At 34.1% G+C, this 15,468-nt stretch overlaps 1 protein-coding gene across 1 annotated transcript in view; it reads right to left on the reverse strand.

Annotated features, from left to right (window-relative positions):
• The window catches only part of LOC111147681 (solute carrier family 25 member 36), a 35,234-nt gene that overhangs the window by 12,383 nt on the left and 7,383 nt on the right, over nucleotides 1-15,468 (reverse strand). The window contains exons 2-4 of the mRNA XM_022503905.1: nucleotides 11,435-11,599; nucleotides 6,957-7,034; nucleotides 3,875-3,975 (exon numbers count right to left, since the gene is read on the reverse strand). Coding sequence (XP_022359613.1) covers nucleotides 3,875-3,975; nucleotides 6,957-7,034; nucleotides 11,435-11,599 — 344 coding nt within the window. The remainder of the gene's footprint in view (nucleotides 1-3,874; nucleotides 3,976-6,956; nucleotides 7,035-11,434; nucleotides 11,600-15,468) is intronic.

Consider the following 15,468-nt stretch of genomic DNA (forward strand, 5'->3'; position numbering starts at 1 on the left):
TGTTTCTTATAACTAGAGGCTGCAAGAGACGCTCAGATCAGTACTCACGAGGTTTAAGTTAGTCCATATTTCTACAGGAAGTGACCTGCGGATGGGGAGCATGAGATGACACGATCTCACTCTTTTCTCGGGAGAAATGTACAGTAAATGCCTAAAATAGACACAGGCTTTTCTGTATCATAACAACAAGCAGTGACCTCATCAGAAACATGTGTACAAAATGAATCCCATTGGAAGGATTTCAGAAATATTTACGGTGAGATCTAACTTTTTTGAAAATTTTAAGTTAAAAAACAAAAAGGAAGATCAGAATGGGCCATAATTTAAAAAAAAATGCATCGAGTACTGAAAATTCTGCCATCTGCAGCAGTTTCAGAGTCCAAATACTTACCTAAAACACGAATTTTGCCCTAATGAAAAAATGCTAACCTTGTCAATGGCAAGTCTAAGAAAATATTTAGAAGGGATCATCATATCTCATTTTCCTAATCATTATCTATCAAGATCAGAGGTGAAATCACAATTTTCTATACTTTAACAGCTTCTTAGTAAATCTTTTTTTCCTTAAATCTTTAAAAAAACCCAAAAAAACTAGAATATTCTGAGTAACATTTTGTAATTATCTGTAATTTTTAAAAATTAAAGTATATGTTGGTACAATTATACCTTTCACACCTTTTGCATTATGACCGATAATATTGCACATCCATTTTATGGAATATTTTGGATTATTCTGTATTTTATTTCTTGTGTTCTACAAAATAAAAAACAGGAAGAATGTTTATATACAAACACACAAAACATCTGTCCACCCACCCATTTGGGTGAATAAACTGCCATGGAAAATAAAATATTAAAAAATGTATTTTATATAGGCAAGAAAAAATTTCTCTTTAATGAGTAAAAACTTAACCTTTAAAGTTTAATATTTATAATAAACTTAAAGTCAAACAGAAAAATGTATTTTGAAAAATAACAGTGAATGCTATAAGCAAGTAAAACCCTCTAGGTATTTAGTAAAAGTTAAATTATTATATTATTGGTATTTTAAAAATTAAGCAATAACTGTTTGAATATATAATCCAATAAAAATCAAAATTGTTTTCATTTAAATCTATGTTGCATATAAAAGTCTATATGTTTTTTCCAGATAAAAATTTCTGAAAACTGGGGATTACTATAAAGAAACCATACTATTTTTTGTATGTACATTTGTGTCTAGTAATAGGGTAGGATATATTCATTTAAACAAAAACATACAAGTAATCTTGACAAAACAAATACTCTCAGTCTAACAAAGGTTACATGTAGGGAAGAAAAAAAAGCAGGTAAAACAGAGTCAACATTACTTAATTTTATTAAATAGCCTTCTAACTGGAAATAATTTTTCAGTTATACCTCTAAATTTAGGTTTATAATTCTTAAAGTATTCTCTTGAAACACTACAACAAACCAAAGTAAGATCCACTTTAAATAAACTATTTTTTATTAACAAAAGGTTTATTACCTAGACACTTGGGTTCATATGGATAAAATGCAAAATCAATGGGCTACCTGGAAAAAAATTATGTACAAGGTCTGTTACTAAAATCCTTAATGTGTATGCTGTTTGATGTGGCAAAATCTTACAGGCAATATCATTAAAGTCTATTTTAGTGCACTTTTTGATACCAAAGTGACAAGGTTAGCATTTTTTTTTAATAGCCAGTTAAAAAATGATTTTTCACATGACTGCCTCTAAGCACTTTGCACCCCCAATTCATATTAAAAGACTTCTAAAAATGATCCTGAAGAAAAACCAGACCAATCTGGTCTAGATAATTTCAAGAATGAAGGGGGCAAAAGACTACCTTAGTGACTTTGCATGGGACCTTTCAGTTTCACCAACAATGTAGTTATGTATAAAAACTGCAGAGCTAATAAGTGTTAATGCTCATGAAGAGTGCAAGGAAGCTCTGAAAGCACAATTCTCAGAAAAATGTAACTGCAAACACATGAAAGAGGTATTTTCAAATTACACAGTAAGTATATAGTGCAATAATCTGAGCAAGGTTAAGACCATCAATTTACAAAAATTCAAGGAATTCAAGTTGGAAAATAGTTATCAATATAAAAACAAACTATGAGTTGACATTTGTATACACTTGAGAGAAAAGTGCAAAATGACAATTCCACCGAAAATTCTTTACCACATGATACAAAAATAGTAATAAACTCTGATAAGATACTCTAATGAAAAAAGATGTTCTACTGGGAATTAAGATATTCTGAAACCCTAAATTCGCATTACTGAATATATAATTAACTATCCTCTACCAAAAATGTCTGCTTATCTACTTTCTGGACATCAAGTCTGACAAAATGAACAACAAAAAAATTAACATTTCTTTAATAATTTTCTGGGGTTAAAAAACTGGTAGTCCAGAAATATATTCTTAAAGATCCTAATACAGCAGTTATATAGTTTGAAATTAACCACTAATTTTTACCTTATACCCACTCAAATTTGAAGAGGAAAAATCGTATCTGTATTCAACAGCTATAAAAAGTAAATTTAAAAAAATTCTAGTTAAAAACTAGATGATCTCTATGGTACTAAAGAACTAATTCTCAAAATCCAAATCTTTGTAGAGCAACCTACATTCCAAAGATAAGGTAAAAGGAAATTTGCATAAATTACATTAACTTGCCCAAGATCTCTCCTCATGGATAAATAAGACTATTTCACCACCTTGACCTCTAAAGTTTTTACCTTTCAGCTTTAAAACTTTGGTGAGTCAGTCAGTTACCAAATATGAAAAGCCTTGAAAATAATTTGTGAGGTATATAGTAGATATATGGCTATTGACCCTTTCAGAAATTAGTTATTCCAACTTACACTTAGTTCGTTAAAGTATGTGGTTCAAATTGATCCAATTTATTTCTAAACAGAAAATGGTTAAAAGTTTAAGGCACTCATTATTAAACACGTAATTGACACTCAATTTATGGCTCAACAGTTGATGAAAGTAGTAAAAATCTGCTTTATAGTCATAGCATAATTTGGCAACGTGACATATAGTTAAATATACGATGAATCTCAGAAAACTGCAAATAATGAACCAAAGGTCATGGCTTTGTCTAACACGCATTGCAACAAATGATTCCAGAACCAGACTGGTCAAATCAATCTCCTAGCTTATCTTTAAGGCAGTACAGAGGCCCAAAACTAGTTGCGTTAATTCAGAATCATATATACTCAACAATGATAGAAGAGTCCCTGGAAAACATTTCTATAGCAAGCATGTACACATAGCCAGTGCCTAAATTTAAGTATTATCTAGTGTTATTTATATGGAATGCTAAACATATTTTTCAAAATACATACATTACAGTATCTCTCAGTTATCAGTAATACATCACAAAAATTTCAGCATTTGAGCACAGGACAAAATGAATACTTTACCAAGAACTGCCGGCACATTTCAGACAGAAGCCAAAACATGCAGCAAAAAGGGAAAAGGCACTAACAGAAATTGAGGAGAGAAGAGTAAATTACAGCTGCATAACTTATTTATAGTGTAATTATGGTTGGATTCTTTAAACTGTCAAAGTGATCACTAACTATTCAGTGGACACTAACTATTCAATGTAAATATTATACTACCTGTATGCTATCACAAACCCCTGATTACAAAAATGCCAACTTAAAACAGATTTTAAGTATACCTTCTGATCAAATTTACTGTAATACTAATAAATATTAAGAATCATATATGTAGATGCTAATCAATGAAAAGCACAATGTCTTAACTACATAATGTAAAATCATAATTCAACATTAAGTCTCTAGGTTTTGGAAAAATTTTTGCTTTTTAATATTTTATATTCATACCTGCCATTGCAGCTGAAATCATGTGTACCTGGGTAGAATCCGGATCAAATACACCATTCAGCTTTTCCTTGCAGTTTGAGTAAGCAGCAAAGTATATTGCTCTAAAATAAAGATTTAAATTTTATCAATAAGCATGTTATATAATTCGTAAGATTTAAATGACAAGTAAATTCATCTAATTTTAGAAAAATCTAAAAACAAAGTCTTAGCCACATTCTCATGTAACATCAGGATAACTTACATATTTTTTCCATGTAGATTCTGAAGTACAGTTTGCACTGACTCATTAAAAGACAAACCTCAATGTAAAGTTCCTCAAATGTAAAGCACCCTCCAACAAAAAGACACCTACCACCCTGACCCAACACTTTTACATCAACTGACTGACTGAATGAAATAAAAACTATTTGTATAAGAGATGTTTAGAAACATGAATAAGGCTGGAAGGCTTAAGTAATGGTAAGGTTAAATTAAACACACTTGAGTAAATATGGTATAAGCACTTTAAAAATTGCTAAATATATAATTATTATGATTAGCTGATATTAATATAAAGATATTACTATTAATATATAATATTTTTTAAGTGGGGAGAGGGTCGTAGAACTGACCCAATTCATCAAAGTATATCAAACAATTCTGAGATACCATGGTATATTCTAATCTATATTATACAGAGTAGTTCACAGTATCCTTAAACAGACAAAATAATTCCAGAAGAAATGAGCCCCATCAGGTCATGTCTTCTATGTTTATAAACATTCCATTACATCTGTAAATACTTCCCCTCTTAACTTATTGACTATGATTTCATGCATCCCCACCACCTCCTCATTGTTTAGCTTTCCAGGCTTTGAATTATTTGCTTGCAGTATCAAATCCTTTTATTTCCCAACATAACAGGCAAAAGCACAAATGAGGACAGTCTCACTGCTGTGCCTTTTTTAATGTGCTGAAGAAAAATGCAAAGTTAATATAATTTAAAATGAAACATACTACATTATCAGCAAGAAAAACAAATAGAATACATTTAATGACGAATTGTGAAGAGGTATAAATAGCACATTCCTAGAAATAAGTAAGAAAGACCTTTTAATGAGACGATAAGCAACGAATATATAAGGTAATTCACAGTAGAGATACACAAATGGAAAATCATTAGAAGAAGGTGTGACTGCACCCAAAATTAAACAAATGTGTATTAAAGCATGGGGCACCTGGGTGGCTCAGCTGGTTAAGTGTCTGCCTTTGGCTCAGGTTGTAATCTCGGGGTCTTGGGACGGGGCCCCATGCTGGGCTCCCTGCTTAGTGGGGAGCTGGCTTTTCCCCTCTCTCTGACCCTCCCTCCCCACCCTGCTTGTGTTCGCTCTCTTAATAAATAAATAAAATCTTAAAAGAAAAAAAAAAGTGAAAATCATGTTTAGTCTATTTGACTAGTATTAAAAGACATGAATAGTGACCAACATGAATAATATGTGATAAAGAGCAATTAATCCACTACTTGAGAATAAAAAAAATTGCCTTTCAGAAGGCAATTGAGTAATATTAATTTCAAATGTGTATATGCTCTTTTATACAGAAATTCTATTTACAAGTAACTATTCTAAAGAAATACACTTGCTTAAGTAAACATAAGAATATAGCTGTGTTCACAAAACTACTGCTTTCAACAGACAAAATGTGGAAATACACCTAAATGTTTATCAATAAGGGAATGCTTATTAATGATAGAGTCGCCACACTATGTGATTAAACAAAAACTACGTATTTTGATGGAAAAAGCTTCAAGACAAATTTGGTGAAATATTTTAATACGATTAAATGAATGTAAACAATAATTAAGTATACATGATATGCATTTTACCTACAAAATAAGCCAGAAAAATTAAAAGAAGACTATACACGCCAAACTTTTATTAATAACATTTATCTGTGCGGAGACGAGTAAGTGCCTCTGAGAAGGCATATAGCATGAGGGGTAATGTGTTTAAGATGGAATGTCAGAAAAAAAAAAAAAAAAAGATGGAATGTCAGCCTTTATGCTACACATTTTTAATTTTTACGGTAAGGATAATTTTTTTTTAAGATTTATTTGAGAGAGAGCGTGCACATGTGCAGTTGAGTGCACAAGCACGCAAATGGGGGATGAGGAGCAGAGCGGGAGGGAGGACAGAGGTAAAGACTCTCGAGTAGACTCCACACTGAGCATGGAGCCCCAAGCCAGGCTCCAACTCACGACTCTGATATCACAACCCGAGGTGAAACCAAGAGTCCGACGTTTAACCAACTGAGCCACTCAGGTGTCCCAAAATAAAAATTTTTTTGAAAGATTTTATTTATTTATTTGACAGAGGGAGCAGGAACACAAGCAGGAGGAGTAGGAGAGGGAGAAGCAGGCTCTCTGCCAAGGGAGCCGGATGAGGGGTTCGATCCCAAGACCCAGAGATCATGACCTGAGCTGAAGGCAGACGCTTAAAGACTGAGCCACCCAGGTGCCATCTCCCCCAACAGATAATTTTTCAAGAGAGAAAAAAGCCCACAAAAACTTGAAAACCAATAAATAATAAGACATGTATCCAGTACATGGGATACAGAGAGCCATTTTCACTCTGAATGGGAACTCTATAGTATTTTATTACAGAAGCAGTAAATCTAAGATAAAAAGGTATCAAAGAAAAATGACAAATTAATGTATTAATAGGGCCTTTTTGGCTCTTTTAATAGGTATGAAATTTAATAATTTCATAGGTAATGAAATTATTCTGTCTAGCTTGTCCTCTAAGCCAAAAAACAGGGTTAGTTCTAGAGCTCTAAGTATTCCTCTTTCACACTGTTGGTTCCGTTAGTATTCTCTGCCTTTTGAACTTGGTTCAAAAACTGCACCACAGTGATTTCACGAAGAGGTCCTTTGCGCTGCCACACAGGGAAAACGGCCCAAGCTTTTACATGGTTACCAGATACCTGTTTTTATACCATGGTGCTTTATCCTTACCACCTTGACTTCTCTTCAGCATTTCCATCATTAAACTTGAAACAATAAAGATTGCCACCATTTTGTTTAACTTAAAAAAATTATTTTTACCTGGAAGGAGCCACCCCCACTAAATTGGGACCTAATCCTCTGAACAAGGAACGAGGCCCTTCTTTTTCCAAGATCACTCTGAAAGAAAAAAATATTATTTAGAAAGGAATGTCCTTCAAAGTCTAGTACTTTATTTGTATAGCAAACCTAAGACTTTTAAACCTGTCAGCCTCTGCTAAAAGGTTGTGCTGCTCTGCTCAGTTTTTCTTACTTATGAAAATCTGTTTTTCTTGACACAGCATAAAATGATAATCTTAAATGATAATAAAAAGAATTCTAATCAGATTCTTTTCTAAAAGTTTTAAAGACTACAGTATAATTTCTACATTTTCATACAATCATGTTCTTGTATGAACATGATTATCTTCAATATCCTCCATTTTATAATCTTTACCAGCAAATTCAGTTTCCGATAAAAAATGCAGTTTTCTGTCTAGTATTTGAGGTCCTTTCTTGATAATCAGACAACTCTCTCAATAATGCAGCATTACCTCATTCAATCATTCCAATGAAATGCTGTCAAAATCTGGCAACCTAACCTCCTTTAGGGTACCAAAATAGTTAGCCAGTTACCATATCCCCCTTTATTTAGTTAACATTTACTATACTGAATACTTACTGCATAAAAACTAAGCAGAGTAAAAAGACAGAAAAGGTGAGACACCTGCTAATGAGAAATCTGATGTACACTGCGGAAAAAAGAATTACACTGAAACAAATAATTCAACAGACTATATTAATAAGCAAATACTATACAAGCTAGATACATATGCCCAGCAGAGAAAGGAAGAGGCATGTCTAAGCCCTGGAAGGCTTTCTGAGAGTGAGTTATTAATTAAGCTTGGAAGTGAGAAGAAACAGAAACTGGAGAAAGTATTTTAACCTAGAGTTAACAGGCTAGGGCAGTGGTTCTTAACCACCTATGTGCTTAAGATGATTTCTTTAAAGACTGTTGAGCATAATGGTTAAATAAGGACCTGAGATATGGGGCCAGACTTCTTAATAAGGAGACCAATTTTTGTAAATCACTCGCTGTAAGAACGTAAGTAGTAACTTTTCTCTTATCCTTATTTTCATCAGCAGTAAACAGAGAAAAACAGTACTCTTTTTTTGAGTTGCTGTGAGGAATAAATAAACAAACATATGAAGAACTTAAAAGAGATCTGGCTTCCAGTAAGTACTCGATAAACCTTTATATTATGAGCATTTGTTTAAAATGCTTATTTCTCTGATCTTACCCTCCAAGTATTCTGACTCAATAGGTATAGGACACTGCTCAGTAATTTGCATTTTTACCATGTTTCCAGATGACTGACACAGTGATATAGAACCACATCTGATAAAACTAGATTAGACAGAAGCAGAGTTCAAAATAACAAATAATGGAGAACATTTTGAAGATTCAGTGTTTGTTAGCCTTTTCTGTTATCCTAAGTCTTGCTGAAAAATTAAGAAAGGTAAATATTCTTTAAAAAAAAAAAAACATTTATTGGGGTGCCTGGATGGCTCAGCTGGTTAGGTGTCTGATTCTTGGTTTCAGCTCGGGTCATGGTCTCAGGATCATGGGACTGGGTCACATTGGGCTCTGTGCTCCGCAGGAAATTTGCTTCAGATTCTCTCCCTCTCCCCTTCCCACATACACTCGTGCACTCTCTCTCAAATAAATAAATAAATAAGTAAGATCTTTAAAACAATATATACATTTGCAAACACAATTCTGCATACAATTTCATGTAATTTATAGACCTCCTGAAGTTCACCCATGACCCACCTAGGAAACCAAGAGCCCAGTGGGGGGCAGCGGGGAGGGATTTCTAAAGTTCATGGGTAAGCCATGAAATGCTTCACTCACTAGAATGGTTATAATAAAAAAGTCAGACATAGTACAACAAGGGTTGGTGGGGGTGCCTGGGTGGCTTTAGCCCTGAGTTGATGGAGCCTACTTAAAAAACAAAAACAAAAAACCGGGGTTGGTAAGGCAGTGCAGAAACTGAAAATTTCATTCAATGGTGGTAGGAATGTAAAATGATGCAGCCACTTTGGAAAACAGTGTTATAGTTCCTCAAAATGTTACAAGTTATTGTATGACCTAGCAACTCTGCTCCTAGCATATCCCTCCCAAAATGAAAACATACATCTCTATAATAGCATCATTCAGAATACTGCAAAGTGGAAACAAACCAATGTCTATCAACTGATGAGTGGATATACAAAATGTGTTATATATCCATATAAAGCAATACTTGACAATAAAAAGATACTGTTACAACATGGATCAACCTTGAAAACATGCTAAGTGAAAAAAACCAATCACAAAAGTGTGTATTATATAATTCCATTTATATAGAATGTCCATAATAAGCAAATGTATAGTGATAGAAAGCAGATTATAGTTGCCTAGAGCTAGGGGATGGAAGGAGAGAGAAGGGAGAAAATGAGAAATGACTGTTAACAGATAAAGGTTTATTTAGTGATGATGATGGAAATGTTTGAAATTTGGAAGGTGATAATGGTCGCACAATTCTCTGGATATACTAAAAACAAACAAATTGTATACTTTACATGGGTTAATTTTATGGTACGTAACTTGTACCTCAAATAAAGATGTTGGGGGGAAAAAAAAAGCCATGAAACAGATTGCTTTGGACAGAGCCCCTGAGTAGGGAATCAAAGGGAATGAGTAAAAAGGCATTAAGGCAGAGAATGCAAACTTAGAAGTCACCTATATACTAATGACAGGTGACACATGTTAAACTGACTCTTAACAGAGGGCCAGAAAAACTGAGAAATTAAAACGAAGCTGAGAGGGATTCCTACTACTGCTGAGAAAAGTCAGAAGGCAAAACCACTGAAAAATATAAAAAAGAATAAAAAATATAATACTACTGTGGGGAGCCTGGGTGTCTCAGGTGGTTAGGCATCTGACTTGATTTCAGCTCAGGTCATGATCTCAGGGTCGTGAGATCTGAGCCCCACAGTGGCCGTGCACTCATCTCAGAGCCTGCTTGTTCCTCTTCCTCCGCATCTGCCCCTCCCTCTGCTTGCATACACTCCTGCTGGCTCTTAAATAAATAAAAAAATATATACGGTACTGTCGCAAAGATCAAAGAAAGACGTTCAGGAGACGTAATAGTGGTAATAAAAGACAAAATCATGATACTGAGATGACCTATTATTAATTAGTAAAATATTCTATTTTTGCCAAGATATTATTAATCTGATTGATAATATTCGTATCAGATACTCATCTATAATTACAGCATTTTATTTATTTATTTATTTAAGAAGGGGAGAGGGGCAAAGGGAGAGAGAGAGACTCTTAAGTAGTCTCCACATCCAGCACGGAGCCCATCAAAGGGCTGTATCTCACAACGCTGAGATCATGACCTGAGCCGAAATCAAGAGTCAGATGCTTAACTGACAGAGGCACCCAGGTGCCCCTGTAATTATGGCATTTTATTTATTTATTTTTAAAGATTTTATTTATTTGAGATACAGAGAGTGAGTGAGAGAGTGTACAGCCTGGAGGAGGCACATAGGGAGAGGGAGAAGCAGGCTCCCTGCTCAGCAGGGAGCCCAACCTGGGACTCAATCCCAGGACCCAGGGATCATGATCTGAGCCGAAGGCAGATGTTCAACTGACTGAGCCACTCAGGCACCCTATAATTACAGCATTTTCATCCAAAATTGTTAACAATTTTATTCTACCTACCATGTAATAGGAAAACTGAAAAAAGAAAAGACTGATGAACTCTTGGTAACTAAGGTAAACACTCAGTATTGAGTTTATTTGCTGCCACAAAATAAATACTACTGAACTAAGTTCAAATAGATTATGTACCAAGTGACCTGATAAGGCAGATACAAGTTACATACCTAAGTTTGAACACATAAAACGTAATCTCAATAGTTTTGAAATTTTAAATCCAATGTGCAATATAATGAAGTATGGTAAAATGTAAAAACAAAATCTTTTTCAAACCACCAAGAAATGTCAAACAAACACTGAATCACCTCTTAAAATCAGTAGAACACTGCTTTAAATTTCAGTTATGTTTAGGTTACATAAAAATCACAGATTGCCATTAAGTGGTTGTACTAACTGTGTCAATACGTGGAAAATTAAAAAACACACAGAAAGAGTTGGGATTTAATACTATCACATTTCAAAGACAAATAAATGATCCAAATAGGACACCTAGAATACCTTCAGAAAACAAATCCATTGAATAAATATAGAAAAATAATCCAAATACACATGATTTGGAAATAACATTACATTTTATATCATCCAATTAACTGTTCCTCTCCATTAGGGATTATCATTTCTGATGAATATAATTCAGAGTAACTCTGTTAATAAGTTTGTAAAAAAGCTTCTTAAAATGTGGCAGAATATAAACAAACAAAACACATGGCTATCATTAAGGTAAACAGACTAAAAAAAAAAAAACAAATTCACGAAAATTGTGCCTCACTTTAGGCAGTGGAGAGGTCCGGGAGACACTACACGGTTGACACTGGCTCCAGCCATGGTGTTCAACTGAACTTCAGAGATATAAAGCGTCACAGAAGATGACTGCAGCCGTGTTTTTACAACTTCCAATGGACATGTCAGAATAGCTCCTACTGTACCACCACATCTACGAAAAAAATGAAAGGAACAAATCTACTTACTCCATAAATTATTACACACATTTAGACTGTATAATGAATGGGAAACTAGGGCTTCACCAAGGTACTAAAATGTTAAGATTTTTTATTTTAAAAGACTAAACAATTTTAATGTTTATTTGACTGCATACACCTTTAGTAGCTAAAAAGAACTGAGCTTAATAATTTACTGGGAAGTCACATCATAGTTTTAAATAGTATCCTAAGGGTTTATTTGGTGCTCCTTGCCAGATATTATTTGCGGCTGTTGACACCTAGGTCACTATCTGAAGTATATCCTATCCCTCAAACTCCTCTATCTTTCAAAACTCAAGCTATGGTCTTCAGAGCAATAAAAATTAACCACTGATGGATAATCATGTTTCCTATTTTAAATATTCAAATACTCAGAAGTGTTCTGCCTACAAAAAATGATATTTATAACTCAAAATCAGTGGATTAGGCCCACATGTAGAAATCTGTACAAAGCAGATAAGCTTAGTTAGAGGAATCCAATTTAAATACAAAAACTGATCATCAACACAAAACAAAAGCTCTAAACAAATGACATCATTTAAACTTTTTCAAGGAATTTGTAAGAGATAGGCTGAGTAATTATTCTTTTTTTTTTTTTTTAAAGATTTTATTTGTTTATTTGACAGACAGAGATCACAAGTAGGCAGAGAAACAGGCAGAGAGAGAGGAAGGGAAGCAGGCTCCCTGCCGAGCAGAGAGCCCGATGCGGGGCTCGATCCCAAGACCCTGGGATCATGACCTGAACCGAAGGCAGAGGCTTCAACCCACTGAGCCACCCAGGCACCCCAGTAATTATTCTTTTTAAATGCAAGAATGGGAAATAATTTTCTCTTAAAGCACTAATAACAACCCAGTGAAACCTCGTGAAACCTTGAGAACTGCTTTCTAACCAGAGGAAAATCAGGAGACCCCTTACCAAAGAGTCAAAGCGAAAAGTAGACTAAATCAGAAGTAACCTGAACCTCCAAATGGGCATGAAAGGAAGAAAAAGAAAAGCAGCCCACCACAGAAATACACTAAACAATTCTACCTCTATAATTAAAAAAAAAAAAAAAAAAAAGTGTACGTGCGTATCACATAGTAAAAAAAAGCAGCATGGCAATGTTATTATGCCCAATAAAATTTAGAACAAATTATTTATAAATATACAAAATTTAGAACTTTTATATATAAAATACATAAGTATTTCATACTGATAGAACAGTACATGCCATCAAGAAAATAAAACTGAAACAAATTTTATGCAAAAAAGTGAAAAATACAACATAAAAACAGAGAAATTCATATGCATATGGATGCAAATAAACCCTGAAAGATTTTTTTCCAAATCATTTATCAGGGAAAGGCAAACAACCACAATGAGCTGTAACGATACATCTATTAATGGTGAAAACTAAAAAGAATGAGAAAGCCAAGTGCTGATAAAGGCCAACTGGAAATCTCATACATTGCTGATGGGAATGCAAAGTGGTAGTCATTTTAGAAAATGGCTTAAAAAAAAAAAACAAACCAAAAAACCCAGAAAAGACAGCCTGTTGATTTCTTATAAAGTCCCACTCTTAGGTGCTGACTCAGGAGAAATCCAGATAGATGTCTTCACAAAGTCCTGTCCATGAACTCATAGCAGCTGTATTCTTAAAAGCCCAACTCGTAACCTAAGTGTCTACCAACTGATGAAGGATAAACAAGTTATGGTATATCAATATAATAGATTATTACATTCTGTAAAAAAAAGTAACAATCTGGATGAATCTCAAAAGCATTATGCTAACTGAAAAAGTAAGGGACAAAAGCCTTTTATTTTAGGACATTTTCATTTTAAAGACTTTTTGGAAAAAGCAAAACTAGAACAGAAATGAGATCAGTGATTACCTAGAGGTAGTGGAGTGCATAGGAACTGACTGCAAAGGGCATGGAGGAATTCTTGGGATAAAAGAAATGTTCTGTATCTTGATTGATTATAATAGTAGTTACAGGACCTTACACATTACCAAAACTTACTGAATTACACACTTAAATTTTATTTGGTGAATGTTATCGTATGCCTTGATAAAACTGATGAAAAAACTGAGTATGTGAAAACTAGTTAAGTATATGCACTACCTGGAATTGAATACATTGTGTTAAAATTTTAATCATAATAAACTTAGTGTTTCCTAAAAACTCCACTTAGTTTTAAATAGGAAATTTTAAAAAATTAAAAAATTAAAAATTAAAAAAAATTAAAGCCCAAAAGGAAAGATCAAAACTGTAATTCTATTGTCAGAAATCAACACACTAATTAGATAAATAATAGGCCTATAAGAGATTTGAAACAAAATTAACTAGATTAAGGGAGACCCCATACTCAATAAATAAGGAACAGGTATAATTTTTAAACAGCTATGAAATAGGCTTAAAACCTCATTACAGTGGACTCCCAGACTACATGGGGGTTAGGGGAACCAACCTTTTCCACACCCCATGTAGTTAAAAATCCACATATAACTTTTGACTCCCCCAAAACTTAACTTCTAATAGCCTACTACTGACTGAAGCCTTACCAAGAAAATAAACATGTAACATATATTTTGTATATGTATTATATATTTTATTCTTACTATATAAAGCTGAAGAAAATGTTAAGAAAATCATGTTAGGAAACTACATTTACAGTACTATATTTATTGAAAAAAAATCTGCATAAGTGGACCGTATCAGTTCAAATCCATGTTGTTCAAGAGTCAACTTTATATAAAAGACCACAATCTACTGGGGAAAACAGCCTTGTTGTAAAGATGATGTATGATATTACCCATGTAAAGTATTTCATGACATGGCACACATTAATATTAGCTACTGAAGTTATCAACAGATAGCAGTAACAGAAATTCCATCATAACTTTTACAAATACTTTATGGCCAGACCACAGACAAGATACTATGATTCCTTAAGGAACAATTTAAAAGTCATGTTTAAAACTTAAACAATTCTCCCTCTTAAAAACAGTAAGTAATGAGGATCTAAGTTACACAGAGCTGGGGAATGGTTTAAGTGGGTGTACACACAAGCACTTAGGCTGTCCTGAAGCAATTTTATGTTATGAAATTCAATAGGTATGTAAGCAGAGGGGTGACACTCCAGTATCTCTCATGCCGTTTTTATCTTCAAGACATTTAAAATTACTATGCATGCTGCAATCAGAAGAATTGATGCAGGGAACAAAACTACTGGAGTCAAACATTTAAAATCTCTCCTTATGAAAACAGGGTTATACATTATTTCCTCTCCACGTCAAAAATTGCATATTTTAAAGAAATATGCCACAAGGACAGAGGGAGCTAGGGGAGAAATGAACAAGACCCAAGATTTCAAGCAATGAAGCATACAGGAAGGGATTTGTAAATGACTTACTTACTAGCAAAGAGGCAAAAAGAACTGCAGAAGGAAATACGGAAGGAAAGCCCTGCAGAATCTCAGAGGCCTGAAGATTAGTGCATAAAGTATTCAAGATGGAGGTGAGGCAAAGAACTGAAAACAGAAGGACTGGCTGATAAGCTACACAGCAAAGGGGCGATATCCAGGTGGGATCTACCCCCAGTCCCCACACACTGGATGAAACTATATTCCCAGGCAGAAGCCTAATTCTCTAAAGAACATGAGAATTCGGGGCGCCTGGGTAGCTCAGTGGGTTAAGCCTCTGCCTTCAGCAGCCCAGCATCGGGCTCTCTGCAGGAGCCTGCTCCACCCCCCCACCTCCCCACCCCTGCCTCTCTGCCTACCTATGATCTCTCCTTCTTTCTGTCAAATAAATAAATAAAACCTTAAAAAAAAAAAAAAAAA

Source organism: Enhydra lutris, unplaced genomic scaffold, assembly GCF_002288905.1.
Source record: "Enhydra lutris kenyoni isolate GAN:26980312 unplaced genomic scaffold, ASM228890v2 scaffoldscaffold2, whole genome shotgun sequence".
NCBI classification, from domain to species: domain Eukaryota; kingdom Metazoa; phylum Chordata; class Mammalia; order Carnivora; family Mustelidae; genus Enhydra; species Enhydra lutris.